Genomic DNA, 26,529 nt, shown 5'->3' on the forward strand with positions numbered 1-26,529 from the left:
ATTGTGAATTATATAGTTTTCTTATGAATAACCTAAGGAGAATGTGTTATACTTTGTTGCATATAATAAAACAATCACTTGGTTAAGTGTAAACATTTAAAATATGCCAGATTTTTAGAGCCTTGTCTTGTGACACTTTCATTTCTTAATACATTTAGTGCCTCAGGGGGCAAAAGGGGCTCAGGCCCTGCCAGCCTCTCAGAGGCTCCAGCTCTATCTTTACCTCTGCTTCATGGAAGAGAGATAAGCCCCCCAAAAGCTTTCCTTCTTGCTTTCCCTTCAGCTGTTCTCACTGTGCCACGCCGTCAGTAGTCAAGTCAGCAGACCCTGCAGCCTATAAGGGTGACACAGGGTTTATTACAACATTCAGGAGAGAAGGCGAGGGTGGGATTCCTGGCCAATGCCTTCTTTGGGTTCATTGTGCAAACAAAGTGAGACTAATGGCATTTGGTCCTGGGGCTCCTGTCCTCCCTGGATCTCCATGGGCCTGGGAGGAGGGTGGCACCAGGCTGCTTTGGGGTTCACTTGGTGGGCCCATTGTATCTCCTTACAAGGCTTTTGCTTCAAGCTCTGGTTTTTCTAAACCCCCTTCCCTGACTCTTCCTAGATCAATCAAAAACCCACCTTTCTATGCCAGGGTGGGCAGGCCTGGTCTCTTGTGGAGAACATCTAATTACCGCAGCACATACGGCAGCTCACCCCAAATCCCTCTCCTTCAAGGGCTGTGGATGATGCTATGCGGGCAGGGAGAAGGGACACAATCCCAAGCCGCCCAGCAAACTTTGCGTGCCAGGACCCAAAGTTTTGGGTGCACCAGGAAATCGATTCTAAGGTAGAAAGGAAAGGGCTCATCTCCAGGACCAACCTGTAGTATGAAAGGAGCTGCCTGGCCGCTGCGTCACAGTCCCTGTGTTGGGCCAGCAGGCAGAAAGGAGGCAGGAAGGAACTGCTTGGCCTGAAGCCCAGCTCCTGGCAGCACTGGCTGGGGGGCCAGAGTGGGGAGGGCTGGGAGGGGGGCGTGGGGCAGCACCCAGCCAGCTGGGCCCTGCTCAGGTGTCTGCTGAGGCAGATTTCTCACAGAGGGTGGTCTCCATCTACTGTATTAGGAAAAGAGGAGAGGAGGGTCAGGAAGAGGGAGCAGAGAAAGAAGGAAACACCAAGTCCAGGAGGACAGGAGCTGGAAGTGAAGACGGCTTCTCTCCCTCTGGTTTGAGGCTGAAGGTGGCCTCCGGGGGTAGGGAGTGAGGGAGCCAAGCAACAGGTGCAGATAGGTGTGAGACCCAGCATGTCAGTGACCAGCACTGTGAACTCGACTTGACCTAGGAGATTCTTGGTCTCCACCCTTCGGAAAGGGCTAACTAGCTATGCGCAGCGCTGGAGGGAGCATCAGAGTGGTCTGCAGGTTGCTTAGCTCATAGCAGACCCTAAATAAATGGTCTTTGTCACAGCAAAGGCCTTAGCCTATTCTCTGGGCACAGAGTTGGGGGGTGGTGGCGGTGACTGGCATCCCTAGAGTAATATGCGCCAGGATCCAAAAATGCTTAGGAAGGAAGAGACTAGGAAGACTTGGTGGACCGCCCAGCTGCTCTGGCTTCACAGGCGAGTCCCGTCTGATGCGCGGGCTGCCTTTCACTGAGAGTTTCTGGCTGGAGCAAGTGGAAGGACCTGCTCTGCTGGAACTTTTTTTTTTTTTTTTTTTTTTTTTGGCCCTCCCAGGCGACGTCCGATGGGTGTGTCAGGCAGGAGGTGATATTTGACGGGCTGCAGGGCGGCTGCTTCGGAGCCCGGTGCCAGGCAGGGTGCGAGCATGGCCTCCCCCGACCCACCGCCCCCCACCAGCCATGCACCACCTGATGTGCCCTCCGGGTTGGCCCTGTTCTTCACCATCCCCTATGCCTTCTTTGTGCCAGAGCTGGTGAGTAACCCTTGCACATAGGCTGGAAGCTGGGCCTGGGGGCCTCCCCTCCCAGGGGAGGAAAGGGGGACCAGGGCCAGAGCTCTTTTATGCTCATTGCTCCCCGGAGTGCCTGGGATGCTCTCCACTCCCTCCTGCGTTCCCCTCAGACCCTGCAGCGAGGGTGGGTGGTAATGTGGGGGGAAGCCCTGCTAGAATATTATGGATCTTCAGGAAGGTGTTGGAAACTTTTATTTCATGGCTTCGTTTCAACAACTACTTGTTTGTGCTTTTCTAAAGTTACAAATAGGGGACTCTGTCTTTCCTCCTGAGAGAGGAGATCTTCTAGTATCTTCTTGCCAAGTCAGCTGACTTTGAGCAGTGACTTAGGTGGACTCCCCACAGGAGGCAGCTTATGAGAACCTTGGCTATGGAACAGTTGGGGGAGCCCCTCTGGCTGCACATGGGAACCTGTCACCCCATTGGTCACTCTCCGGGGCACCCATGGCTGACTCGTGGTCCAATTCCTGCCAGAGCGGGAGTGCTCTGCGCACAGTATTCACCGAGCTCGCCGTCATCATCCTCTTTTCACTGATGGGGACACTCAAGTCTGGTGAACAAATCAGGGCTAGGGAGTTTGTTTTTCCACCCCCTTCTGAAACGCCTAGCTTGTGGGTGATATTTTCTTACAGGCTCCGAATGTGGCAGTGCTGCCCCAGGCAGAGAGGGGAAGAGAGAAAGTGGTTCCAACTTTCAATTAGACCTGGCCTGCCCTCTCACTCTCGTCATCTGCTTGGAAGGCTGGGCCCAACGGAGTGACCTTTTGGCAAACTGGTTAAAGGGCGCCCATTAATGACAACCCGAAAGGGAGCTAGGAAGGGCGGGCCCAGGACTTGGGTGGCTCCAGCTGAACCTCACCCAAGAAGCAGGTTTCTGCCAGGTCTGCCCCCCAGGGGACACAAGCATGGGCATTCTGCCAAGCTGATGACAACTTAGTGCTCTTCCAAGTTCGCTGTGCCGGGACCCGGGCATGTCTCTCACCTCTGAACAACCACATGAATTGCCAGGATCGTGGCTGACTCAATCACATGGTTTGTGCCCAGCAGGCAGGCCACTGGTGCCACTGCCTTCCCAGGGTCCCTGACTGCTGGAGAGAGACTGGTGAGCACCTTCTCCCCACTAGTCAGACTATGCTCAAGGAGGTGACCATACAGGGCTGCGGCACCAGCAAGGAGAGGCCGTCTGACCTGGTCAAGTTGGGGAGGAGTCCAGACCTTTCATGGTGAAGACTACCATGAATTTGGATCTCAGAGGACAGACTGGATTACTAGGCTAAGGCCCGTTGTGGGGTGGGGGAGGCTAGCAGAGGGGGAGGAGGGAGAAAGGCCCAGAGTCAGGAGAGACCGACAGGCAGGAGGCAGGAAGGATAGGCCTTCTAGAATCCAGAAGGTACCTGGTGAGAGCGGCCATCCCTTGCACCCCACCCCGCAACAATGCTGGCCCCTGCAAGTGGAATTCTTGGGGGAGTCAAGTGCATGCTGTGCTGGTTTCTCCACTGGTTTCATTTTCCTGGTCCAGGATCTAGCCCAGGATTCCACACTGCATTTAGTTGTCATGCCTCCTTTTCTCCTTGAATCTGGGGTAACTCCTCAGGCTTTGTTTTAACACTGGAGACTATGGGTCAGTTATTCTATACAATGTTCCTCCACTTGGCATGTCTAATGTTTCTGTATTACAACTTCATTTTGACTTCGCTAGTAATCCATATTCATTGTTGAAAACTTAGAAAACACAGAAAGAAATATAATTTATATATTCATATATATACCATAGTCCCTCTTATCCACAGTTTTGCTTTCTGTGGTTTCAGTTACCCATGGTCAGCCATTATCTGAAAGTATTAAATGGAAAATTCCAGAAATAAACAATTCATACGTTTTAAATCGTACACCATTCTAAGCAGCACAATGAAATCTCCCACCGTCCCGTTCTGTGCAGCCCAGAACGTGAATCATCCATGTGCCCGGCATCTCCACGCTGTAGACATTCCCGCGCGTTGTAGCTGTCTCGGTTATCAGATCGGTGGTCACGGTATCACAGATAAAGTCACCTTTATTTTATATAAAAATGACCCCAAAACACAGGAGTAGTGATGCTAGCAATTTGAAGATGCCAAAGAGAAGCTGTAATATTCTTCCTTTAAGTGAAAAGATCAGAGTTCTCAATTTAATAAGGAAAGAAAAAAAGAGCAGGCTGAGGTTGCTAGGCTCTACAGTAAGAACAAATCTTCTATCCATGAAATTGTGAAGAAAAAAAAGGAATTTTGTGCTAGTTGCTGAGAGAAAAAGAGTACTTTTATAACAGTATGTTGTTATAATTGTCTTATTTTATTATTAGTTTTGTTGGTAATCTATTACCGTGCCTATTTATAAGTTAAACTTTATCATAGGTATGTACATATAAGAAAAAACACAGTATATATGTGTGTAGAAATATAAATATAGACATAGATATAGATTAGGTATAGATGTATAGATGTTATAGATATAGATTAGATATTGATGATATAGATAGATATAGATATAAATAGATATAGATAGATGGTTCAGTAATTTCCTGTTTAAGGTCTTAGGCATTCACTGGGGGTCTTGGACTGTGACCTCCCAGGGTAAGGGGACACCGCTGTACACGAGGATGCATTAGTTGGGCTATTTTGTACATACTGCTCTGCACTGGTTTTTTTTCCTTAAATAAGCCTTCCTAGCACAGAATATAGAATCACGTGTGCCTCACATCTGGGGAGTGGGAGGGGGAGGTAACCAGGACAGGAGGCGAAAACGTGTAGGTGAGTGGGTGATTCTTGACCCCATGGAGCAGAAGACACGCTGGGCTAGAGAGGGAAGTGCAGAGTCAGCCCCTCTCCATCCCTGGTCTCTGGCTATGCTGCCCACTGCCACCCGCGGGGGCTGACTGCAGAGCACCAGGCCTTGGGATTCCGGTAGATTCTCTGTCTTGGGGCCCAAGTCATCACAGACAGGTATATATTTTTCTAAGGACATGAGTCTAGAGAGGAGGTTCTAAAACCAGGAGCTCAAGCCTGCAAAACAAGGCATAGGAGGCAAAATCTGTAACCTGAATTCAGGAGTCATCCATGGAGTGGCCCAGAGCAGACATGGGTGGTGTCTGTATGTACAAGTCCCTTCAGCCGCTGTTTGCTAAGTGCCCGCTGTGAAGCCTGGAAAGCAGGGCCAGTGCACAGGGCGTTCCCATGGGAGCGCGAGGAGCAGAATTAAACAAGGGGTCCACTGAGGCCCCAGCTCTGCTCCTCAGACACCCCCACCCTACGCCATGCCACCCCTGCTGCCTAGACAGTGGCAGTTCTTCCGAATTTCTGGATGATGGCAGACCTGAATGGCTCAGGCCCATGGGATCCTTGTGTTCTCTGCCCACTCTGCTCCCTGCAGCCCGCTCTCACAAAATCTTTGCCTCAATTGCTTTATTTTAGAGTCTTTAACTTTAAAATTCACACTTTCAAACTTGATTTTACAGGAAGTATAGATCCATAGGCAGTTGCAAAGCTAGTTCGGGGAGGTCTCCCATGCCCTTCACCCAGTGTGCCCCTCGTTACGTCTGTGGTAACACTAGTAACGATATCAAACCAGGCAACCGATGGTGGTGAGATGTGTCTGTATAGGTGTATGTGTCTATATTTTCACTTTACAAAAGATGTGCCTCAGTACCTGTTTTCAGTAACCAAGAAAAATGTGAAGAGGATTTTTGCTTTTATGAAAAAGGCAAAAATAGAGCTTAGTGCTAGTTCTGCAGCAGCTGGTAGAAGCTGCGGCCTCCCAGCAGCAAAAGCGGCTCTGCCGAGCTCCTTCCCCGGAACCTCACTCAGCACCTCAGGCTCCGGCCCCAGAGCCTTGAGCTGTGCTTGGGAGCATCTGAGTCTTCTCTCCAGTGATTTTGTGTGTCTATTAGCAAAATGAGTCCCAAAGTAACAGAAATGCCTAAGAGAGCTCATAGGGGCGTTTCATTTAACATAAAACTGGACATAATTAAGCATATTTGGTATGATTGGGTAGGTTATTTTGAGGGGTCTATGAACACTCAAAAAGTTTTCTGTGTAAATTAATGGTAATTGCTTCTTTGCTTTATGCCATTTCAGCTTCAAAATGTTTCATAGGAACTTCCACTTTTGGGTAGGCAAAGAATCTGTACTTCTATGTCATTTTCTCACATAAATAGATTCATGTGATACAGAATCACCACAATCAAGATACAGACCTGTTTTGTCACCACAAAGGCCTCTCTTTTGCTTCCCTGTTATAGTCTCTTCCAACCCACTCCAACCTGGCCCTCTTTCTCCCCGTCCTGAACCCTGGAAATCATTAATTCTGTCTCTATAATTTTGTTATTTTGAGAAAGTGAGATAAATAAATGGACTCACAAAGGATGTGGCCTTTGACACTGGCTTCTTCCACTCCGCATAGTTCCCTGAGGTCCACCCAGCTTATTGTGAGTGTATCAATGGCTCCTTCCTTTTCGTTGCTTCGTAGTATTCCCTGGTGTGGATTTACTGTGGTTTGTTTAACCATTGACCCACTGAGAAACACTTTGTTTGCTTACAGTTTGTAGCTATTCTAAATTAAGCTGCCATGAACATTCATGCGCAGGTTTTTGTGTGGACGTGGTTTTCCTGCTCTGGGAAAATGCCGAGTGTGATTGCTGTATTGTGTAATAAGTGCATGCTTGGTTTTTTATTAAGAAACTGACAGACCCTTTTTGGGAGCAACTGTACTATTTTAAATTCCCACTAGCAACAGAAAAAGACTTTTGATACTTCAACATTCAAATTTGTATTTTATTTGGTTTATAGTGGAATTCATATTCTCATTTGAAAACAATATTAATTTCAAAATATAGTCTCCTTCACTCACTGAGTGTGGGTGCCTGCTGGTGCCAGAGCTGGGCAGGGCCTGGGGCCCAAATGACTCAACCCCTACCCATCTCTCTTTAGAGCAGACAGTGCTGGGGTGGAGGGTGACCCCGTGATTGCCTGATTACCTGCATTGCTGACTCCTCAGCTCTTGACGCTTTTACAAGCTGAGAGGTGACTCAGGGGACCAGGATTGAGGAAGTAGTTTATGAATAAGAGGCCAGGGAAGTCTTGTGACTTTCAACTTTTTCACTGCTTAACTTACAAATTAGATTTTTGACTAATTAAAAAGAAGTAGCTAGGAAGATTTCTAGAGACTGGGCAAGTTGAAAGGTGAGATGATTCCCTGGCGTTTGATGTTTTCCTTTGAGCTTCTGGCCTGCGCCTGGTCAGAGGAGATGCTCTTGTTCGAGGCGGGGCCTTCGCCCTGGGGCAGCCGCCCTCGAGTCCCAGCATCCCCTTGATGTCAGCCTGCTGCCGCTTGCACTCTGTTCATATGTGAAAGCTTGTTTGAAACTGACTGAGACCGGAATCTAGGGTCAACTGAGAGCAAGATTAGGGCTCATTTTAGGACAAGCTTAGGCTCCTTCCCCTGCATTACAACATTGCCTTAGAGGCTGAGTTTTCCAAAAGAAAAATCCTTTCCTTTGTTCATCTCTGCCTCCTGTCAATTCTCCGTGCTTCTGGAAAGTAGCAAAGGTTAACTTCATGCGGCATCATCTTAGCGCTTCTGTCCCTTGTTCACTCCCACCTCACCGTCAAGCAGTCTTGCCTGGCTCCTGCAGGACCCTGCACATAAGGTACCACTGAGTCTGTTATGAGAACGCCCCAGGATGGCCCTGGAAGGCATGCAACTGGGAGGGAGCGCAGAGAGGGGGAGTAAAACATGACACAGAGTATGAACCTGGGCAAGGACAGGCCTGTAAAGACCGGGAAGAGTGATGTGGAGAAGATTGCCTGTCAGCCCCCCATGCTGCCTGCACCCCTTTGGCTCCCCTGTACCAGGCCCAGCCCTCACTCTGGAAGTCCCCCAGTGTGTTCAGATGCAGTAGAATAGAGTCCATGGGACGGTTCTTCTACTTAATCGCTGTGAGGCCCCAGGCAGGTCACTGAACCACTCTGAGCCTAAGCAATAGAGAGGAAAAATAAAGATCTCATAAGACAGCTCTGTGGTTTCCATACGTGTTTTCACAGGAAGGCGCAGAGCAGAACAACGAGGCTGCTCTAGAAATGTCAGGTCATACTCTCTTATTGCTGATGGTCATCTGGACTTCTTCCTGGAAAGTGTGAGTCTATAAGCAGGCTGAAATTGTACATCCACAAGCATTTAAAAGCCCCAGGCTTTGCTCCTTAGAGAGAAACAAGAACAAGTGGTGATAATAAGGCGGTAATGTCTAATGGTGAGGTAATGTCCAATGGTGGGGCCACCATAACGAGAAGATATCTAAAGACCAAAGAATGAAGCAGGCAACTCTGTAGAATATAACCGAATTTATTATGGGGTCATTTACTTGCAGGGTAAGAGCAGACAGATGACCCAGCACCCTGCATAAATTGTTGCCCACTAACAGACCTGTTGCAGTACATTTGTATACTGTAACTCAGGTACTGATGATTGACAAGACAAAGGGACGAAGAATGCAGTGGTGCCAGGGGCCAGTTTGATACTTATCTTAGTTGTCACACCATTTGGCTATTGTTAACAAAAAATATGTATGGCTACATCTGAAGGGACACAGATAATCATCAACTAGAGGGCTTTAATGTGCTTGCTAAGGACAGCAGGAAGTCCAGGAAGCTAATTTTATTTACATCCAATCTATGCAAATAAAGTAAGACATAACCTCTGCCTTGCAGGAGTGATGCAGGAGCCTGTGGAGAGCACCCCAAGGAGGGAGTTGGGGAGTGCTCGGCCACAGCTGCCAGAGGCCTCAGGAGCTCATCAGAAGGCGCTTACTCAAGGGCCTGGCACTCCTGAAGGGCTTGGGTCGAGGGATGAGACGTTTGCCGGTTCACACTAGGACTGCCCAAGACTAGGAAGTAACATGTCTGGAGAGTCGGGCTGTGGAAAAAGGGAGGTGGCCCCCTGTGAATCTCATCTGTTCACTGAGCAGATGTTTAGTGAGCACCTCATCTCTGCCAAGCATGAGGACGGAAGGATAGGAAGGCAGGCATGACCCTGCTTTATGGAGTCCGGAGCCTCATGGGGCAGAAGGAGACGAGCCTAGGAGACCAGTGCATGGTGCTGTGCCCATGAGGGTGAGGGAGGAATTGGAAACCACAGTGGGTGCTGGACTCAGGGGGGGCTTTAATATAGGGGACTGTTCACGCCCTTGTTGAAAGGCTGGAAGAGCAGAAGACACCCTGAAGCCAGCAGACAGGGATAAGCACATGAGAGAGGTACCACGAGCAGGCAGTGCTCAGGCCTCCGGAGGAAGCCCCACCCAGCTAGTACTGGGGCCTTTGAGGAGGGGGTGCTGTGGGACAGGGGTCACCCTAGAGGAGGATTACAGGGACCTTGGGGTTGGAGCCAACTGCCAATGCTGCTAGAGTAACAGTGACAGGACCTGTGAGCCAGGAACTATGGCTGCAGAGTTCTAGCTTGCAACACAGAAGGAGCGGCTTGAGCTGAGAGACCCTGGGAACTAACTGGCACCATCCATGTCCACAGTCACCCCCACCCCCACCCCGTGCTTGGACTCCCAGTCCTATTCTTCCCCTGTCTGGCTAAACCACGAGAAACCTTCCCTGAACTGGTTGCCTCTATCAGGTCAGACGAGACAGGCAAGCAGGCCTGCTGCAGGCAGGTCAGCCCAGCAGGGTTCACTCACTAGCCAGTGTGTGCTCGTGTGCTCCGGAGGAGATGGCTGAACTGGAGCCTCCCGCAGAGGTGGCAGGGAGGAGCCAAGCACGTTCTGACCACTCGACCCCGGGCAGCTTCAGATAAGAAGTGCCCCACCTGTGCCAGCGCCCTTCCAGGGGCTTTTCACCTGGAGAACTCTCCCCTGGGGCACTGTGGATCTGCGGGAGGCAGGAGAGCGCTCTAGAGAATTGTCCAGCTTGACAAGCAGAAGGAAGGGGCCAAAGAAGGGAGGGGTGGAAGACTCCAAGCCAGGTTCCCAGGCCTTTCTGCCTCTTATCTCAGACCAGCCCTCTGCACCCTCCCGTACCTGCCAGCCAGCCCTGTCCCTTGGCTGTCACCTGGTCAGATCTTCCCCATCTCAGCCAAAGTGGACTGCTGCTGGGGGCCCACACAGCGACCAGCCCCGTGGCAACAGAGCTACTTTCACCCGCATCACACAGCCACTTGACGCCTAGCTCCCCACCCTCCTGCCTCAAGATGCACCTGGAAGGTACCTGGGGGGCCCCAGGGCAGGGCTGCAGTAGACTCCCCAGCCAGTGGAGCCAGATATCATGGGTATCAGGCCCCATAATCTTCTGAACTATTTCAAAGAAATCCATCCATCTCAGCCCCTCACTGTAGCTGGAGCCTCAGAGTTTTGCTTCTCTGCCTCTGCTGTTTGCATCCCCCACCTGCTCATCTGGACCCTCTCCCTGCCCAAGTGATGCAGGCTGAGGGCTGTGGCGGGGAGTGTTTGTTTGAACGTCATCCTCTCTGCCAGCACATTTTTGTGTAGTTCTTCCTGTGCACCAGGCTGTGTGGTGTTGTAGTACACGAAGGGTGGGGTGGGGTGGGGTGGGGCGGGGTGGGGCGGGGTGGGGAGGAGGTGGGGAGATGGGAAAGCCTCTCAGGGAATCCCATCTGTTCTCCAAGGAAAGCTGCTGCCACAGGGCCTGGGAGGTGATGGCACAGGAGATGGCACAGGGGATGAAGTCAATTGTGTTTGTCCTCCTTGGCTCCTGGAGGAAATGTCCATCGGTGGCTAGGCCACAGTGGCCAGTCCAGAGGTGTCAGGTGGTGCCATCTGCATGGGAATCAGGCCCAGGAAGATGAGACTGAACAGCGAGCACAGAGTCCAGCAACTGCCTCCTGCCTCATTTCTTGAGTTGGTCTGCAGCTCCTATTAAGCACCTGCTTTGTGCCAGGCTCTGTGCCCCACACAGGGGACACAAAGACCACAGGGCAGAGTCCTGCATCCAGGAGCTCAGGGTCTGGGAAGGAGGCAGTGAAAAGAGACGGTGACCATGAGGAAAGGTCACCAAGAGGTGCCTTGGGGATTTGATAGTTAGGAGAGGCTTCCTGGAGGAGGTAACATTGGTCTGGTCCCTGCCCTTGAGAGTCTGGTCATAGACAGGTGGGGGAGGCAAGAGCTGAGTGCGCTCTTAACAAGGACTGTAATGAATGGTGACACCCTTGGGCCCATGGTGCCTGATGAAGGGCAGGAACATGGTCACTGGCCACAAAATGTCTTTGGATTCCTGGGGGAAGAGGAGACCTTCCTGAGCCCAACTCTAGGACTCCTCTGTTGACTTCCTGGAGACATGTGAAGGGACATAAGGTTAATAAACATAGGTGCCAAAAAGAGAAGACCAGGGTGGGAGGCCCCATGGGTGGGGAAACCGTCCAGTGGCCTCTGTGTGGACGGGATACACTGTCTTGCTTCTTTGCATGTTTTCAGTACTTTCTGACTTTTCTGAGGTGCATAAGTGCATAAGTAAAAAAAATAAAAAGTAAAAAAGTTTGCCTCCCCCAAATGCTTAATTGGGTTTTTTTTTTTAAGAGACAAGAAGGAAGAGTCTTTTAGACTTTGACTGGACAGGAATGTTTTTATTATTCTATTTTTATGTTCCACTGTAAACCTGGACTGTTAGTCAGTAAAAGGTTGGGTCAGTGGGAGCCAGGGTCTGAATGAGTAGGTGTGGTCCTGGGAAGGAAACCGGTGGCTGGGCAAGAGGAAGGCAGAGGAGGCCTGGCGCTGACTCACCACCCCTCCCACTGGGGCATCCTGCCCCTCCTGGCTTGAGCACGCCCCAGGGTGGGCCTGGACTTCCCTGGCAGGCAGCCAGCCCAGTCCTGAGAGCTCTTATGGGCACCAAGGTCTCCTCACAGGACCTGGTTGGCCAGGAGAAGCCTGGACGGAGCTCAGGCAGCACTATTGTTCCTGCAGTGGACCGGATGAGACAAGGGCCCACACTAGGAGCAGGGAACCAGGCTGGCAATTTCCTGCAAGCCTTAAAGCCACAGAGAGACATTCTTGCTCTGTGAGTCAGAATGAGTGAGTGGGTATTCGCAGGTGTCCGGGTTGAATTATGGAGCATAGAACTTCCATGTAAGTGCTAGTTGTTTGGGGGCCTTGAATTGGGGTCCAGGCTTGCCGTGTCCCAATGGGACCTAGGGAAGAAATCACTTAGCCTCTCAGAACTGGTTTAGGAGGTGACAATGCCCAGAAAGTGTCCCAAGGCTGCCAATCCCCAGACACGGGGCTGGCAGCTACCTGTGGGCTGTAAACAGCACCCCAAGTGCATCAGGGTCCCTGAGCTACCACAGGGTGGCCTGCAGCAAGGGGAGGACTTCCCAGAGTACCTGGCTCCCTGGGGCTTGGTTTGGGCCTTGTCCTCCCAGTTAGAAGTTTCTGAGGCTTTGTGGTGGTGGCACAGCCTGTATTCACCTGAGTATGAGAAAGGGAAAGGAGAGGCAAAGCTGTCATGAAAATCAAGACAAGTGGTAAGAAAAGGAATGCAGTATCGGTGGTGGGTGAGACCCGCCACGCTGATGTACTGCCAGCTATGCAGAAAAACCTGCCGCTGGTATCGTCTATGGAGTTCCTCCCTGGCCCTCAGATCCTGGCCGGCCCCACCCGAGCCCACACCCCCCAGCCTTGGCCAGAAGCCTGGGCTCTGCACACCTGAGATCAAGCATCTTTAGGGCTTCTCTGTTGTGCTTCACACAGGGTCATTGTTTGGGCAGCGTCTGTTTTCAGAACCTGGTGGTACTTGAACTTTATGGTGGCAGCTCAGCCCCTGCCCATTAGCCTCTCATCCTCCAGCTGCTCCAGCCAGATGGACAGATCCTCCCAAAGCAAAGGTGGTCCTGTTCAAAAGTCTTGTGCGTCTCTGTCAACCAGCATAATGTCTTAGTGTCTTTCTTCTTTCTTTTTCATTTATTGATTTTAGAGAGTGATAGGAAGGGGAGGGAGAGAGAGAGAGAGAAACACTCATTTGCTGTACCACCTATTTATGCATCCATTGGTTGTTTCTTATATGTGCCCTGACCAGAGATCAACCTACAACCTGCAACCTTGTTGTATAAGGATAACACTCTAACCAACTGAGCTACCTGACCAGGGCTCTTTTTTCTTTTTAAACTTACGTGTTGGTTGTTTGGGGTTAGTTTAAAACCCTATCACTGAGCCACGCAGCTCTTCCCGCAAGCCAAGTCACTGATTGATTGACTGGGTCTCATTTCAGAAATGTTCTGTGCATCTATAAACAAGTGTGCACACACACCAACACGCATACATTCTTTCTCTTTTTCTACACAAATCATAGTCCACTGGGCTCATTGCTCTGTGCCTTCTACAATTCTTAGACTTTGTTTTGTTGTGGTATGAAAAGAGTTCTTCATTCTTTTGAAGGCTGATGAGTGTTTCACTGTGCAGCCGTCATTGTTTTCACTGGCCTCCACTGGACGGACATTGAGGAAGTTTCCTATCTTTTCTGTAACTGGCAGGGCTGTGATAAACAATCCTGTGCAGTTCTCATTTTGCCCATGTGCATTATTTGCAGGACAAATTCCCAAAAGTGAAATTATTGGGTCGAACAGTATGTGCATTTAATGTTTTGATTGATATTGTCAAAATAGTAAAGCAGTTGGTAGCACCATTATTTAACTTGGAGATGAAAATGGCTTCAACCTGGTGGTATAGCTGGACTTGAGTGTCTGGAAGTCCCCAGATTTGTAGACGAACACTATGCATTTATATGGGTATACTTTTTTAGGTGACCAAAGCTTTCATCAACTCTACATAAGGTTGTATCTTACTCACCCTGATGATTGGTCTCCAAGCTCCTCCAGAGTGAATTTCCCATCATTCAGGAAGACCAGCCTTGGACATTCCCCTCCTCTGAGTCTTTCTTAGGGAACATCACCTCCCGTCTTCTCTGTCATTCCAAATGATTACAGATAGCATGGCCAATAACGGTTACCCAGCAATCACCATTCACTAGAGAACCAGATGAGAAGAGTCAGTGCAATCCTCACTGCCTCTGTCAGATGGATGAGGACATGGAAGCATAGAGTTAAGCAGCCTGCCCAATGGTCAGCACTGGGATTTGAACCCAGAAGGAGAGGTGCTGCCCCTGCTCTGGAGTAGATTAGAGTGGGAATGAGGAGATGGGCTCCGGGGATCCTTGTCTTGGCTGCAAAGTTGGGAGAACATTTAACAAGACACCCTCTATCACAGATTCAATCAGAATCTCTGGGCAGGACCCAGGCCTGGAGGCTTCCTCAAAGTCCCCAATGATTCCAGGACTTTGATGAAAGAGGAACAGGACCCAGCATACTTCCCTGAGGGGAAGACTTCAGGTCCACGAATTTCTGAAGCTCCTTACCCCCATGCCATATCTCTGGCTTGATTCTTTTCCTTTATTAAGCTTTTTCCCCCCCAAAAAATAATAAAGATTGATGGCACAATGGTGAGCACAGCTGTCTTGCAAAATAAAATTTCCCCTAACTGACCAAAGGAGGGCTTTTTAAAAAAGCATCCATTTCAACTCACAGATTTTGACTTAGTTGATGTAAATATTTCAGTTCATTGTGGCTCTTATACTTACTGGAGGCTCAATTGTCCCATCTTTGGTCAGCAGCAGGAGCCTTCTAAGTCTCTTGAGCAAACCCAGGAATCTTTGAAAGTTTTTTCATTCTCTGGTATAATGTCTTCCCCCTAGACCTGGAATCAGCCATTTGGCCCCAGACTCTAACTGGGGGCTGTTGCTCCAGTGCTCATATGCAGGTTCTTCAACCAGCATCCTAAACACAAGAGAGCGCCTCTCCATGTCCTAGAGGAAAACAAGTGACCAGACTTATTCTTAAGCTCTATCCTCCCTGAAAGGATTGTATCAAGTTCCAGCTCAGCCTTTGCAAAATGCATAGATGAACATTCTGTGTTTGTTCGTAAGAAACAGACTCTGCCTAAACTGTACTTGAAATATGCGTAATTGTCACATCCAGCAATAATACAACTTCCTTCCATTTTGAGGCCAGCCCCAAACATCTAAAAATGTCTGCTGCTCTTGGGAAATACAAAATGGAGATTAAAAGGAGAGAGCATTTGAGACTGCCAAGAAAATTTAGAAAGCCGAAGGAGTGTTTTAAAAATGGGAGGAAAGGCAAACACTTGACGTCGTCTTACCTGTAAAGGACCAACCCAGACTGCTTGACACTAAAATGAGAAAACACACTTGAATAGGCTTCACTCCACTGGGGTTTGTCCTTGGCCCTGGTCCCTTCTACTGTTCAGAAGGTGGAGGGCATGGAAATAAAAGTAAATAATATTCCTTTGTGTCTCATTGAGCAACACTGAAGCTGCTTCCTTAGATTCCCATGCAATCCAAGTCGATTCCTAAGTGCTCAGAGGCCACATGTGAAATAGGATTATGTGCAGAGATTCTCGGCGTCCTGCTTCATGTCCTCCTGTGTGACCTCGGTCTCCTCCAGCCTCACCACACTCCACCTCACAGACTGTGGTGAGAGTTAAGTATGGACGTGTAAGTAATGTGTGTCTGGTCAGGGCAACCTCTGATGGCAGGAGGAGGCAGGCACTGACAGGCATGGTGGGGCTGAGGCACCCTTGCCCACCAGGGCCTGGCACAGGTGAGCAGGCAGTATGTGGTGGCAGATATCAAGTGGCAGTCCTCTGGGTCTTAGAAAGTTTGCAAGGGAGTTAGAATTGCTTTACAGACTAAATGAGGCCATCTGAGTGAATGCATCTTACAAACTGTAAAGCATCTGGTAAATGTGAGGCGGTGGTGGTATTATCTCGGTTTATTCAGTCGAATGTTCTTTGACCCCCTCCCCACATACTTTGCTCCAAGACCTATGCTGGGCACAAGGAGTGCAGATTATTGCCGTCCCTCAGAGGTCTAATGTGAGCCTAAAATATTACAAGTTCTGGTGAAGTCACTAAATCCTGACTGCCACCCTCCCCCAATAGCCAGCCTTGCTAGGACCTTATGATGACATTTGTATGCTCTCCCCATGGCGTGGCAGGCAGGACACTTGCCAGATGCCCCAAAGCTGAGCCTGGGCCCCTCCCTGCAGCAGCAGCAGCAGCCCCTGTCACTGGGATTGACATGCAAGGATCCAGTTCAGGGGAAACAGAAGCCTGGGTACCATCACGCCTCCTCCTCAGGACAAGGGAGCCCTGACTCACTCACAGGCAGCTGCAGGCCCAGCCTAGGACTTCCAAAATCCACTAGGAGACTAGCTGTTAAGGTCTCCCAGAGGGGGTGCTTCAAGAGATGCCAGGCTTCTGGAGGTGTTGCCTAGCCCTGTAAGAGCCTTTGCCTTGTGGTCAACCTCCCGATCCCTTTCCCCCCTTAAGAGCCCATTAATTTTCCATAAATTCAAAAGCACTTTCCTCTCCAGGACAACGGCAGTGGCGGCCTCGTCAAGAATATGCTACATATCTAGGTTGACATGTTGTGGGGTTTTTTTGCAAGATGAGAACTGCTTGTCCCAGAAAGTTGGGATATGTTATGAAAAGCTGAACCCAAAAGTGTGTATCTTTTAGCCAAGCTGGACAGAAGTGGCATCTTTAGTCCATAGGGTCTCTGATAGTGTCATTCAGAACTGACCTGCCTCCACATCGTGTGCTCACAACCAAAATCCACTAAACATAGTAAGGAAAACGTGAACTGGGCTGAACATTAACAAAAAACCACACACTGCAGATGCAGGCTACCAAACCTGAGCTAATGGAATGATCACATACTGAATATAAAATGAATACAAGCAAAATTAATGAAGCTATCCACACCTCAACACACTGTATCACCACGGCAGAAGCCGCAGAACATAAAAGAGAGAATGGACTCAGAAAGCAGTCGAAACCAGAGGACTTGGCCCGCGAAGGGGCAGTTCAGCTGACCGCAGCAACAGCGCAGGCCCGGTCACATTGGAAAGATGTGTGGAAGGACCCAGAGCACAAAAGGAAAGCATCTAGAAGCGATGACAGCAAACATCGGTCATGCGGCAGGAGTAAGGACATTTTCTGATAAATCAAACTGCCGACCAGCAACTGACCTTTCTAAAGAAACGACCTGCGGCCACAGGTCGGGGAGGTGGCAACTGCCCGTCGCCGCGCTTCCGACCTCCATGGCCGACGGACCCAGGGCGGCGGGCGGCCCGCAAGGAGTCGGCGACTCCTAGGCTTTGGGGCCGCGGCGCCGGGCGCTCCGGAGCCCACGGCCCTCCCGGCGGCCTAGCCTGCGAGAGGAGCCGGCCGCGCTTGATGCGCTTCGAGGGCCTCCCTGTTGCCGCGCCGCGGCCAGGATAGCTAACGGCCAGGAGACATTGAATAGAAAATGCGAAACAAAGAAAAAACCTGCCAGATACTTTCCAGAATTGTGAGAGTATCCTGCTTGCTTTAGTTGAAAAGTCACAGGTATGTGCTGGAATGAAAGAAAAGTGATGCGCGGACTACGGCACTCGAGCGATGTACCCAGCAGGCGCTTGCTCACGAATACTACTCTCAGCCAAACGTGTCACTAAGAGTTTCAAACAAAAGAAGAAGTGCTAGGAATATATCAAGGCTCGAACCAAAAAAATTATGGCCCATGAAGGGAGAGAGAAAGTGGAACGGAGTGTCAGCAGGCTTCCAAGAACCCACGTCCTAGGGAAGGAGAAGATCGCAGAGCGCGCCGGGAGAAGAGCCGGAGAGGCCGCAGCCCAAGAATCGTATGCCCTTTCCGACAGAGAACTGTGCGATGAGAAGAGTTTATACATTTTCCAATATGTGAGGGGGCCTCTCAACCGGAACCCTGGTGTTCAGCTGTCAGAATGACAACCAATAAAAGTACAGGAGCAAAAACCTCTCAGGTGGGTGCTTTTAAACAGATGCATGAGGAAGAGAGCACCGTCACCAAAGGCCCATCTTAAAACTGCAGCTGATTCAAATGAATGAGATGCATGTGGCCAAAATCCAGCAGATAGAGGCAGAGTATGAGATGGCAGAGGAGGAACACAGGGTAAAAATGGACGTCCTCAATAAAAAGATGTATTGGGAAGGAAAAGTAAAAACTTTTACCAAGGGTTGGCCTGTTTCTTCACTTAACTGGCCCTTTCCCAGTTCATCCTAAGACTGTGAGGGTGGCTCCCTTGTAGTTAATCTGTGTTGGCAAAGTCAGTCTGGAACATGAACTTGAGGTCAGTAATCTCTAACAGAGTTACACCTAGGGAAATTAGCGTGGTAGTAGTCACTTATTTAAGAATGTATTCAGGTAGCCCTGACTGGGTAGCTCAGTTGGTTAGAGCGTCTTCTGACATAAGTTTTGGGTTCGGTCAGGGCACCTACAAGAAGTAGTACAATAAATTGATGTCTCTCTCTCTCTCTCTCCCCTTCCTCTTTCTCTCTAAATATCAATACATTAATAAAAGATTTCTTTTCAAGAATACACTCAGGTAAACAGCTGTACCTTCCATACCCCTTAACTGGCAAAGAAGCTGTTATACTCTTCTGAAAGTAGTCATTATGAGTACTATAATGCTGAATGTAATGTTTCCTAATTAGAATTTACAAGAAAGACTGGAAGAAAGACTGGTTGTACTTCAGAAAAAAAATATTCCCAAAGGAATATCTGAAATGCAAGAATATCCTCATAACTCAAGGTAGGGAGGGATTTCTTAACCTTGACCCCAAAAAAACAGTGTATAATTGAAAAGACTAACATATTTAATCACATTAAAATTAAAAGATACCACATCAAAAGATACCACAGTATGTGTGAGACATGCTTGGCAGAATGCATTTGTTATGTTTATAATAGTCAGTGAGAGCCATACTATTAAAAAGAACCTCTGTGAGTCAATATGAAAAGGCAAACTTATAAGATATTTGGAAAAAATAAAAAATTTCACAGAAAAATAATTATGTGAAAATAAGCCTAATCTCATTAGTAATCATACATAGAAAATCCCAAAGAATATATCAAACCACCACCAAAAACACAAAAATAAAAATCCTCCTCAAACTAATAAGTGACCTCACCAAATTGCAAGATACACTGTCAACACTCAAAATCAACCCTGTTTCTATCCACTAGCAATGAACAATAGGGAATTTTTTTAAATGCTAAACAATACTATTTGTAGTAGCTCCCCCAAAATCAAATACTAAGGCATAAATATAAGAAAATATGCCCAGCACCTGTAATGCCCCAAACTATAAAATATTGATTTAAAAAATTCAAAGAGCATCTTAATAATTGGAGAGGTATACCATGTTCATGGATTGGAAGACTCATATAGAAAAGATGTCAGTTCTCTCCTAATTGATTTCTAGATTCAACGTAATCAAAATCCCATTCAGATATTGACAAGTTGATTTTAACTTTATGTAGAAAGGCAACAGACCTAGGAAAGAAGTGGGCTGTCTTCTGAGATGGTCAGAAATGTATCACCTGCACTGACATCTCTTTTGATTACAATGACTCTGTAGAAAGTTCAAAATCTGATAATGTGGTTTCTTCAAACTACAAACCCAGGAGACATCCTTGGCTCCCTGCCATTGCTCCAAATCTACAGTGATCATATCCAACAAGTTCTTCTTTTTTTCAAATTACTTTTATTACTTTGTAAAATATAAGATCATGTGTGCTCACTGTGCAGTGCAAGCAGTGGAATATTTTCACTATCTTTGGAGGCCTCTGTACACCCGTTTTCAATTCCATAGCTCTTTCTTCCTCAGGAGGGTCATTCTCAGCAGATGATGGATGGTTTCTGAAAGAATTTGGGAGTGACAATGAGTTCTGATTTTGTACCTGTAGGATTTGGGGAACTTGAGGAATAGGGCCAGTTGAGGCAAGTGAGGTGCCTGAGTGCAAAATGTAATAAGAACTCACTTTCAGCATCATGCAAGTGCAGGGGTGGCCCCTACAGAGAATAGAGGCATTTGGTAGGTGAATGGGTAAATATGTGGGGTTGAAGACCACTGAGAGAAATGGACTGGCAGTGGGTTCCTGGGATCCAGCCTATGTGGTCCTTTAAAGCACAGATTTAACAGGAGTGAAGAGAGGGAGGACCCTGGCTGGTGTGGCTCAGTGGATTGAATGCTGGCCTGTGAACCAAAGGATCACCAGTTCGTTTCCCAGTCTAGGGCACATGCCTGGGTTGTGGGCCAGATCCCCAGTAGGCAACCACACACAGATGATTCTCTCCTTTTCTTCCTCTCTCTAAAAATAAATTAATACATAAAAGGAGGAGAGAGAGAGAGAGAGAGAGAGAATGAGGAGGCTAGTAAGGACATCCTAAGGAGCCCCCAGGAAGGAGAGTTACTCAAAGAACCAGAGACAAACAAACAACAAAACCACTTGGAGATCTTGTTGATCCTCTCCTCTTGGCTTCTAACTAGATATGCATCTTGTGGACATGTAGCTCCTCCCCTGGGCTCACCAACAGGGGTACAAGCCCAGGCCAAAAGTAAACAAAGGTGGAATCCAGAGCAGAAGGGAAAGGTTTCATTCTCCACCAAGGGGGCAATAAATGGCTGAACACAGTTGAGAGGTGATTGAACTGGAACTGTATTGTCCAGCTGGTAGTGGACCCTTAGATACTATAACTTGGTGGGGGGAGGAGCACAAAACCAAGTGCTCACAGGGCCAGGCAGGCACTGTCAGTGGGTGAATGGAGCCAGGAGAAGGAGAGTACTTTGCCACAGTGAAAGTGAGCGACAGAATGTGACACCCAATGGTGTGGGATTGCAGGGGAGAGGGATGTGGTTCACTGAGGATGCTAGGTCATTTTTTAAGAGACAGTCACAACTCATTTCAGCCTATTCTTGCCTGGAAATTGGGTTCACTCTAGCCAAAACTATGGAATTCTCAAGAAATGTCTGAAATCTGGATTTCTCATGTGAGATGTCTTATTTTAAATGTTGGTTATTCATTCAGACACATTTGAAAAACAGTAGATGCCAACACTGTTTGGGCCAAGAAGACATGTCCAGAGGCCAAATTTAGCCAAGTCCTTCTATGGGCAATCTCTGCCCTTGGATTTTTCTAACAAACTGTGCTCTGATTGAGGGGGCCAGCCTTCCTCCCCATTTCCCTCGATTTCCGTCTAACTTTACCTGAAGAGCTTTTAACAGAGACAGAGGAGAAAGACCCTGCATATGGAAATGCACCCCACACAAGCAAATGAAGCCTCTCCTTCAATGGTTTTCTTTTACAGGCATCTGGATTCTGGGTCTGGATCCTGGTGGCTGCCACCCAAGTGGCAAACCCACTGCTGCAAGGATGGGTGATGTATGTCTCACTGACCTCGTTCCTCATCTCCCTCATGTTCCTGTTGTCTTACTTGCTTGGATTTTACAAGAGATTTGAGTCCTGGAGAGTCCTGGTAAGAACCAGCAAGGGGACTCAGGTCCTTGGGCTCCTCCCAGACTGGTGTCCTGGGTGTTGTAGGGACAATGGGCCTTCTGGGTATAGAGGGAGAAACAGAGAACTTTTGGGGCTAGGCTCCCATAAAACCAAGACGTTTTATGTTAATGTGTTCACTACTAAACTGGAATGAATGCACTGCTTTGCAGGAGCAAATCCCGTTGCATTCCCCTCCTGTGCCTTTCTTGATAGGCACAGACACATTTTGTATAAAGCTGCCTCTTAAACAACACGGGCTTAGGGAGCCCAAGCTCCCACTTAGTTGAAAATCTACTTATAACTTTTGACTCCCTAAAAATAATTACTAATAGCCTACTGTTGACCAGAGGCCTTACCAATAACATAGTTGATTAACACATAGTTTGTGTGCTATATGTATGATATACTATATTCTTAAAATAAATTAAGCTAGAGAAAATGTTATTAAGAAAATCATAAGGGTGAGAAAATACATTTACACTATATATTGAAAAAAATCCATGTGTAAGTACACCTGCACAGTTCAAATCTGTGTCAGTCAAGGGTTGACTATATTCCTGTTTCCAGCACATCCTGACACATTTCCCCAAAATTTTATTTGGGTAAAACCAGTAGAGCAACATAGAAGGAAATGCTAGCAGGAGAAAAGTCACCCCAGTCTCAAGGTCCTGTCACAATCACTGGGTTCATTCTTCCACATTCCTCACAAATTTTGTGCAAAATGTGTATATATTTTAATCACACTGAACCAATAATTTTGGGTGTAGATTCTTTAATTTACTATTACATCATTAATTTTTTCATGTTGTCACAGCATATTGATAACCATTAAAGTTTTTCTATATTGAACAACTTAAAATATACACAAAAGTATAGAGGGTTATATTACAGACCCTCATGTAACCATAACCCCAATTCCAGCATTATAAAGATTTACCACACTTTCTCACCTTACTTTTGTTCTGCCCTGAAGAATTTTAAAGCAAACCCCAAACATCATGTCATTCCATTCCACACACTTCACTATACCTCCAAAAATATTCAGCTTTCTTACATTTTTACACGTATACAAAGTTAACAGTAATTCCTCTGTGTCATCTAATGCCCAGGTCACACTCAGATTTCCCCAGTCATACCTGAAACATCTTTTTTTCATGTTGGTTGTTTGAGTCAGAATCCTCCGCAAGGCCATGTGTCACACTTGGCAGTCACAGTTCCTGGGTACCATTAGTCTAGAATGACTCCTTCTGCCAGTGACCTACTGAAGAAACCAGGTCAGTTGTCCTGTATGAGGTCCCCCTTTTTTGGATTTGTCTGTTTGCTTCTTCCTGATGTGATGTGACTCATCCCTCTAGTCCCTAAATTTTATGTAAGCTGGAAGTTAGTATTAAACGTTTATTGAAAATGGGTTGAAACTTACTGACAAGAGTGCTTCATAAGTGACTTCCACTCACATCACACACAGTGTCCGGCGGTCCTTCTCTCGGAGAGTGTGACAGTCTTATCCTACCAACTTCTGCTCTAATGCTTTTTTCATCTTCTGATGAGTTTTCCTGAGCCTAATATTCCATTCAGAGTTGCAAAATGCCAGTTTGCCTATGATGACACTCCTTCCAGAAATGATAACAATTTTTAATGGCTGCATGACATTCTTGTTGAGCTAAAGAACACTGCTCAGAGTTTAGCGTAGAGGTTCCAATACTCAAATCTTAAATCCGATTAGCCAGCCCTACCAACTCTACCATGTGTGAGCATAGCCTCAGCTTCCTTCTCTGTAAACAGAGATAATAATAGAGCAGCCTCATGAAATTAGCTGTGAAGTGAAATGAGACAACATATGTGTATTGTTGGGACAGTGCCCAGCACACAGTGGGTCTTCATAACACTAATGGTTAAGAGCATAGACTTGGAGTTAAAATGACCTGGGTTCAAATCCTGATTAAACTATTTATTTATTTATTTATTTATAATCCTTACCTGAGGATAGTTTATTGATTTTGAGAGAGAGAGAAAGAAAAAGAGAAACATCGATCAGTTGCCTCCCATACATACCCCAACCAGGGACTGAACCCGCAGCCTGGGTATGTGCCCTACTGGGAATCAAACTCACAATCTTTTGGTGCATGGGGTGACACTCCAACCAACCAAGCAACCCAGCCAGAGCTCAGGTATTTGTTCATTGACCTGAACCTTGCTTCCGTTTCCTAGAAATGCCACTAGTAATAAATAGGAACGATCTCCTCTCTGACAAAGTTAAATGAGAGAAATGAGAAAAAGGCTTAACCTAGAACTTGGCACAGAATAGGCTTTCAACCAATGTTGGCTAGTTTTGATATTACTATTGCTGTTTATTAATCCATTATTATTCATTACATAGGTATTTCATTAGAAACACTGCAAAAAAAAAAAAAAAAAAGCAGGAACTGGGGAGCAGGCTGGTCACTTTTCCTCTCTTCCCAGCTGTGTATTCATAGGAAAGTGCTCACTGGCATACGTGCCCACGTGATGTGTCCTCTGCTCTGCCCTCCCAGGACAGCCTGTACCACGGGACCACCGGCATCCTGTACATGAGTGCAGCTGTCCTGCAGGCCCATGCTACCATCGTCTCTGAGATCCAGGACCAAAACAACTACTTCATAAACACCGGAGCCTCGGTGGGTGCTGGACCAGAGACCTGACCTCCCATGGGGAGGGATCCCTCGGGCTGATGGAGCCCTGGGGGACGGGAGGAGGGGTGTGTGTGTGTGTGTGTGTTGTGTGTGCACGTATGTGTGAACACATGTCCCAGGACCAAGTTCAAGGGTCACCCCTTGTCTTCCGTTTTTCCTACCTCTGCCCTCAGATATTTTTTTATTTCAAAACACCTCTCCTATTGAAGATCCTTCAGTGGCTCTCACTGCTTGTGGAGTGGAGCCCAGATTCCTCAGCATGGCTGAGCTGTCCAGATATCCTTTTATTTCAGTGACAGAGTCCACAAGGGTAACATATCAGATGATGGGACCCAAGGCAAGGTGGCCCAACCAAATGGTGGGACAAGCAGGACCCCCAGACCTTAGGTCCAAAGGACCAGATTCAAAGTACCTTCGCCTCCCCTCCTAGTCTCTGCACATTGGCCTCCTTTCTCCCTTTGTGTAATGGCGCCCTCATGTGGCAGAAAGCTCACAGCCAGCAGATTTTTCCTCCAACAGGCCCAAGCGTCATCTTTAACCACACCTTGAAAATTTCCAAGGCAGAGCTCTAGTGCTCAAGCTGGGACCAAGTCACTGTGGTCAGTCATTGTGGCCAGAAAGGTCAAGTCTCTGTCATAGGGGGCTCCCATAGGATTACATAGCAAGGGGTACAGCATGAGGTGCTGTCCCAGAATAAGAATGGGGTGCCATGCAAGCTCCATGACCCACTAGGGTGGCTACAAGTATTCAGCTGACTTTCCAGCCTGTCTGCCTGCTTGCCCTTCTCACTGAACTATTTTACCTCCCTTCAATTGCCACCCCAGCACTAGGCCCCAGCCTTTCATGGCCTGGCCCAGCACCGCTGCTTCAGCCACACTGGCCTCCTTGCTGCCCCTGGAACACACAAGATATGCTCTGGCTTCAAGACCTTGGCAAGGAGACCCTTGATCCTGGAGGACAGGAGTTTTTTAATGTACACTCTTACAGCCCTATAGTTTTTGAAGGCACATGCCTAAAATACATTTGTTGAATGAATGAGTGAATAAGAACAGAGTGTGAGTGGACAGCAGGACAAAGGCTGTAGCATTTGGCCAGGCCTTGAAAGTATGTTAAGGGTAATGACCTCTAACCTGAGAAGTGGGGGTCATCATATGGATTTTTTTGTATTGATTTGAGAGAAACATTGATTTGTTCCAATTCATTGGTTGATTCTTGTATGTGTCCAGACCAGGGATCGAACCCGCAACCTGGGCGTATCAGGGCAATGCTTTAACCAACTGAGCTATCAGGACAGGGCCCATCATATGGTTTTAATCACATGCTGGTTAAACAAGCTCATGTATTCATTTCAGGCAGATTAGAAGGGCAGAGTGGGCAGAAACGGACAAGTTGACACCATGAGGAGCCCTGGCAAGGGAGACGTGGACAAACCGTGAGCTCGTCAGGCCGTGCAGTCAGACGACTTTTGACTTTGACTGTGGTGGGTAGAGGAGAGAGGAGTAAGCGGTGAGGCAGGTCACAGATTCTGGTGTGTGGAGCTGGACAGGATGAGGGTCCTAAAGTTAACTGAGTTTGTCCAGCTTGTGGGGAAATCTCAGGAGCTCAGTCTGGATCACTGAGAGCTGAAGGGGCCTCTGAGGCTTTGTTGAGGAGCTGATCACAGGCTCTCAGTGTGGAGTCTAGGATGGTGAATGAAACTGCGGGGAGTTGCCAGAGCACAGATGGTGACAGAGGGTGATGGGGGAGACCGCTGACAAGAGGAGAGCATGAGAGAGAGGGCCCAGGACAGGAAGGGAGACAAGCTGCTTTATGGCAGGTAGGGAAGCACAAGTCTGCAACTGAGGCATGAGTAGGCCACACCCATGGTGGACAGTTTCAGGGAGGATGGAGCAATTGGCCAGTGGCTTCTGCCCTAAGGCAGACAGGGGACACAGCAGGGTCAGAGCACATGACGACCTGGGCTTCAGGGGCTGAGGGTCCCTTGGAGGGGTGGGCAGTGTCCAGCACCGTCTGTCTGTGACACAGTTACTCTCATCCTCTTCCAGTTTTTTGCCTTCATCACCACCCTGCTCTACATCCTCCACGCCTTCAGCATCTATTACCACTGAGGAACCGAGGAGTCCTGCCCTGTGCAAAATGCTCTTCTAAAACCTGGGTCATTGGCTCCCAAAGGTGATTTCAGCATTTGCCATCTGGACGATAAGCAGATCGACAAATCATCAGTGGGACTCACAGACGATCTTTTCAGACTGAGTGATGAAATCACACTCTGAATATCCTCTTGGACTTTTTAATTCATTATGATGAACTTGAAAAGACTGTTATGGTCTTTTGCCTGGGAAAGTAACAAGCTCTTAGGATTATCTGACCGCGAACCTAGCTCTTCCAGAAAACTAGTCTCCGAAGCCCTCCTCATTGAGAATCCTGATCCACCAACATCATACCTGGATAGAGACTCTGTCTCAGCATTGAGGGTCCCCAGGGCAGGTGTA

The 26,529-nt window shown here is 48.0% G+C and overlaps 1 protein-coding gene and 1 pseudogene across 2 annotated transcripts; both read left to right on the plus strand.

The window, feature by feature from the left end:
- The first annotated feature begins 1,807 nt into the window (after nucleotides 1–1,807).
- Nucleotides 1,808–26,200, plus strand: MALL (mal, T cell differentiation protein like). 2 transcript variants are annotated; one of them, XM_054586492.1, is made up of 4 exons: nucleotides 1,808–1,915; nucleotides 21,181–21,348; nucleotides 23,900–24,022; nucleotides 26,083–26,200. In XM_054586492.1, the coding sequence occupies exons 1-4, from the start codon at nucleotides 1,808–1,810 to the stop codon at nucleotides 26,143–26,145; spliced, it is 462 nt and encodes a 153-aa protein (XP_054442467.1). In that variant the 3' UTR covers nucleotides 26,146–26,200. The 2 variants fall into 2 exon arrangements, with proteins under 2 accessions (XP_054442467.1, XP_054442476.1); XM_054586501.1 differs by lacking the exon at nucleotides 23,900–24,022 and having other exon boundaries at nucleotides 26,083–26,187.
- On the plus strand, nucleotides 9,007–18,092 carry LOC129080302 (myb/SANT-like DNA-binding domain-containing protein 3; annotated as a pseudogene).
- Nucleotides 26,201–26,529: the final 329 nt, after the last annotated feature.

This window comes from Pteronotus mesoamericanus, unplaced genomic scaffold (genome assembly GCF_021234165.1).
Source record: "Pteronotus mesoamericanus isolate MK-2021 breed Mesoamerican mustached bat unplaced genomic scaffold, CSHL_Meso_final contig_121, whole genome shotgun sequence".
Classification (NCBI taxonomy): Eukaryota; Metazoa; Chordata; class Mammalia; order Chiroptera; family Mormoopidae; genus Pteronotus; species Pteronotus mesoamericanus.